At 35.1% G+C, this 5,000-nt stretch overlaps 1 protein-coding gene across 1 annotated transcript in view; it reads right to left on the reverse strand.

Annotated features, from left to right (window-relative positions):
• Positions 1-5,000, reverse strand: part of LOC137658905 (ion-translocating oxidoreductase complex subunit C-like) — a 13,662-nt gene that overhangs the window by 213 nt on the left and 8,449 nt on the right. The window contains exon 3 of the mRNA XM_068394026.1: positions 1-635. This exon is cut by the window's left edge and continues 213 nt beyond it. Within this exon, the coding sequence (XP_068250127.1) occupies positions 1-635 (635 nt within the window). The remainder of the gene's footprint in view (positions 636-5,000) is intronic.

Consider the following 5,000-nt stretch of genomic DNA (forward strand, 5'->3'; position numbering starts at 1 on the left):
TACTTCGGCTTTTGTAGGTTTTAATGCGTGATTTACTTTGACTTTTGTAGGTTTTAATGCGTGATTTACTTTGACTTTTGTAGGTTTTAATGCGTGGTTTACTTTGACTTTTGTAGGTTTTAATGCGTGGTTTACTTTGGCTTTTGTAGGTTTTAATGCGTGGTTTACCTTGGCTTTTGTAGGTTTTAATGCGTGGTTTACCTTGGCTTTTGTAGGTTTTAATGCTTGGTTTGCTTTGGCTTTTGTAGTTTTTAATGCGTGATTTACTTCGGCTTTTGTAGATTTTAATGCTTGGTTTACTTTGGCTTTTGTAGGTATTAATGCGTGTTTTATCTCGGCTTTTGTAGGTTTTAATGCGTGGTTTACTTTGGCTTTTGTAGGTTTTGATGCGTGGTTTACTTTTGCTTTTGTAGGTTTTAATGCGTGATTTACTTTGTTTCTTTTAGGTTTTAATGCGTGATTTACATTGGCTTTTGTAGGTTTTAATGCGTGATTTACTTTGGCTTTTGTAGGTTTTAATGCATGATTTACTTTGGCTTTTCTAGGTTTTAATGCGTGATTTACTTGGTTTGTTTTAGGTTTTAATGCGTGATTTACTTTGGCTTTTGTAGATTTTAATACGTGATTTACTTTGGCTTTTGTAAATTTTAATGCGCGATATACTTCGTCTTTTGTAGGTTTTAATGCGTGATTTACTTTGTTTCTTTTAGGTTTTAATGCGTGATTTACTTTGGCTTTTGTAGGTTTTAATGTGTGATTTACTTGTTTTTTTTTTAGGTTTTAATGCGTGATTTACTTTGGCTTTTGTAGTCTTTAATGCGTGGTTTACTTTGGCTTTTGTAGTCTTTAATGCGTGGTTTACTTTGGCTTTTGTAAATTTTAATGCGCGATATACTTCGTCTTTTGTAGGTTTTAATGCGTGATTTACTTTGGCTTTTGTAGGTTTTAATGCGTGGTTTACTTTGGCTTTTGTAGGTTTTAATGCGTGGTTTACTTTGGCTTTTGTAGGTTTTAATGCGTGATTTACTTTGGCTTTTGTAGGTTTTAATGCGTGGTTTACTTTGGCTTTTGTAGGTTTTAATGCGTGATTTTCTTCGGCTTTTGTAGGTTTTAATGCGAGGCTTACTTCGGCTTTTGTAGGTTTTAATGCGTGATTTACTTTGACTTTTTTAGTTTTTAATACGTGGTTTTCTTCGGTTTTTGTAGGTTTTAATGCGTGATTAACTTTGACTTTTGTAGGTTTTAATACGTGGTTTTCTTTGGCTTTTGTAGGTTTTAATGCGTGGTTTACTTTATTCTAGTATATACGGGTGTACTCACGTACTCATCTGTGTGCATTGTGAAGATACAAGGTTTTTTTTTTTCCTAATAGAATCATGTGATATAATGGTCTACAACTTGGTGACTTCTGGGTTCATAGAACTTAACCATATACTCGTAAGATTATGAAATTTGTTGTAATGGAGATATATATATATATATATATATATATATATATATATATATATGTATATATATATATATATATATATATATATATATATATATATATACACATATATATATATATATATATATATATATATATATATATATATATACACACATATATATATATATATATATATATATATATATATATATATATATATATATAAATATATATATATATATATATGTCTGTGTGTAATAGATAATGCAAATTATTCTCTTTCCCAAGCTAAGAAGAGAAGAGTTATGGGGGAGAGAGAGAGAGAGAGAGAGAGAGAGAGAGAGAGAGAGAGAGAGAGAGAGAGAGAGAGAGAGATTAACCATAAAAGATTTCCTTAGTTAATCAATTCCTAGGAATGTAGAAGCAAGAAGGAGAGTAGAGATGTTATATCATAATCTTAGTTAAAAGAAGAACATATACTAATTTTGATAGATAAATTCATCTATCTTGATCACTACTTTCTATATCTTCCCTTAAATATATTTTATTCGTAATAATCAACAGATTTTTGTTGACAACCCAATCAACTCTTGAAGGTTCTTATTTTATACGTCATCAGTCATGATGTAACCTCCTTCTCACCGTAGGACCAGGCATGTCCTTAGGGAGCCGTACCCCTCCCTAAGGACCAGGCAAGTCCTTAGGGAGCCGTACCCTCCCTGGTCTCTAAAACACTCGAAAAAAATGGACCTTTTCTACCCGTGTTCCCTTCTGACGTCATAGCCTTCCATTCCCATAACCGGAATGAAAATATTTTCCATCACGTTTATGAAATTTTCGACGCCAAGTTATGCCCTCGGATGTTATCATAAATCTGAGGGAAGACATTTTTCCGGGAAGGCAAGGGCACCGCGCGCAACGGCACATCCGTATTTGCACATTCCTACGCCGGGACGCGCGTGGTGGGCGAGTAATTTATGCCCCCTGCTGAACGTTCCACACCACCAGCGGATCCAACTAAGCACGTTATCTGTATATATATATATATATATATATATATATATATATATATATATATATATATATATATATATATATATATATATATATATATATATATATGTATATATATATTATATATAAAAAAGTTGCAATTTAACAGTGGCTTGCATAGCACCGTGGCTAAAAAATAAAGAAAAAAGACGTATTTTAACTGGCTTAGCACTGGGTACTCCCCACCCAAAAAAAGTTCGCATTTCAACAGTGGCATAGCTTTCCCCCCCCCCCCCCCCCACAAAAAAGTCGCATGATAACAGTGGCTTGATTAGCACCAGGGCCCAGCCAAAAGAGTAGCTTAGGGCCCCCCCCCCTCCCCCCCAAAAAAAGCCGCATTTTAACAGTGGCGAAGCACCGCCCTCCTCCACAAAAGGTCGCATTTTAACAGTGGGTTAGCACCGCCCGGCCCCCCCCCCCCCTTCCAAAAAAAAATGCGCATTTTAACAGTGGCTTAGCACCAGAGACCTATTGGTATTATACCTGTCTGGCGATAGCCGGGCTGGCATTCAAGTAGACTCAAGCTGGATAGTTTCTTGTAGCGTTTGCAACTTCACCGTCCTTGTGAGCTAACTGTGGGGTTGGAATTTGGGGAGCCTGTAGTTTTACTTGCCGAGTCATTATCAGCCATTGCCTGACCCTCCCTGGTCCTAGTTTGGGTGCAGTGGGGCCTTGGGTGCTGACCGTATGTATATATAGTCAGTCTAAGGCACTGCCCTTCTTTTGTTGATTGCCCGGTGCTTTTTCCGGACGTTTTTTTTTTTTTTTTTTTTTTTTTTTTTTTTTTTTTTTTTTTTTTTTTTTTTTTTTTTTTTGACAAAATATCATAACCCCCAAGGCATTGCCCTACTAGCTAGGGCATTGTAAATGTCACTTACCTCTGCCATTCATGAGTGGCCTTTAAACCCTTTGAGGAGCATCTGATCGCCGGTCTAACCCCATCCCTCACTTTTTGTTATTTTTGACGTGTTTGAAGTCCAAGAACGGGTCTCACTCGCCGCTTACTTATGCATAAGTCGTATCTCTGTGATTGATTGATGAAGTGTTGGACATCGCGTTCTCCCGTATTCAGCAAACGTCACATTGTGTCGGATGCATTTGAAGTTTTCGCTCAAGATTTATGACCGAAGTTGTTCTGGCAATATCTTAGTTTAGGTGTATTCGGAGGTTTTCTAGTTTTTCCTGTTTGGTGCCTTTGCTCAGATATTTTGATGTGTCAAGGCACGATAATGATGATTTACTAGTCATGACTATTTTATGAAAGAATGCCCAGTTTCTTGTGTAGCTTATTCATCTTTTCCAGATCCTTATTTCTGTGAAAGACTATTTTTTTTTTTTTTTTATATTTAAAATTTGTGTTAGTATCTTTATGTAACAAGCTGAGTATAAAGATGTTTAGTAAATTTTATCATTCATAACTAACTTATCATTATTACAAGTCGTGTTAAAGGAGTTTCTTTATGTGCATGTTCGTGTAATTGCTTGTAAACTCATTAAACAACTGGAAAGGAAATATCACTCAATAACGGATATATTACGGTACATTACGATTTTTCTCATCAACACCGCAAGGACCACACCCTCTTTGTACGACCAAATATCCATATTCAGTATTTTGTGTTTTATAGACTTTAATCACATTTGAGTATCTCATTTTACTCTACTGACACCGTCGTCTCATTTACCTTTTTTCGAAGTTTGTTCATAACTATAGTCTTTTTTTTTTAGTGGGGCAGATTTGCGCAGACTCGTAGGGGTGATCTTTTAGCTCTGAAAAGTGTCCCAGTAGCTGATTGGTCGTTAGTATTTTTGTCAAAATTACTTCTAACCAATCAGCTATTCGAAAAATTTTCCGAGCTACGAGGGCATCCCTACGAATCGGTGCAAATCTGCCTTTAAAAAAAAAAAAAAAAATGACTATAGTAACTTCCTCAGAGAATGTGTAACTTGCGTTTAAATCCCAGAGAAGTAATACGAACTGTAGTTACCCCGTCAGGCGGCTCCTTTGTTCTTGAAAACTCGAATATGGAATAAATACAAGAAACTCCTATTCTGTAAATATTCCTTCCATTATGTGATTCATTAGGATGCAAACTTGGTTTGAAGGATCAGTTCTGTGCACACCTGTTTGAAGGAATTTTGGGCAGGTAGGACTTTAAGTGTTTTATGGGATGTATTACCTGAATAATAAGAAGTTTACGTATCCTCGCAGGATGCCAGCCCAGGTAATGAATTTTAATTTGTATGCTCTGTGATGTAAAAGGAATTTTAAACATGGGATGCTGTCTTAATTTTATTTTTTATTATTAAATGTTAATCTTTACATGGTTGTTTAAAATCTTGGTAGATTTATTAGTTGTAAATATATACAATCAAATCTGTCTTTTATTATAATAGATTAATAATATTACCGAATTCTTGATAAAAACTCCTTTCTTGAAAAGACCATTCCTCGTACCTTGGTATAATCATAAAGAAAAGTAATCAGGTTAAAAATTTCATCATTTGATGTTTT

Source organism: Palaemon carinicauda, chromosome 19 (assembly GCF_036898095.1).
Source record: "Palaemon carinicauda isolate YSFRI2023 chromosome 19, ASM3689809v2, whole genome shotgun sequence".
In the NCBI taxonomy this organism is placed as follows: domain Eukaryota; kingdom Metazoa; phylum Arthropoda; class Malacostraca; order Decapoda; family Palaemonidae; genus Palaemon; species Palaemon carinicauda.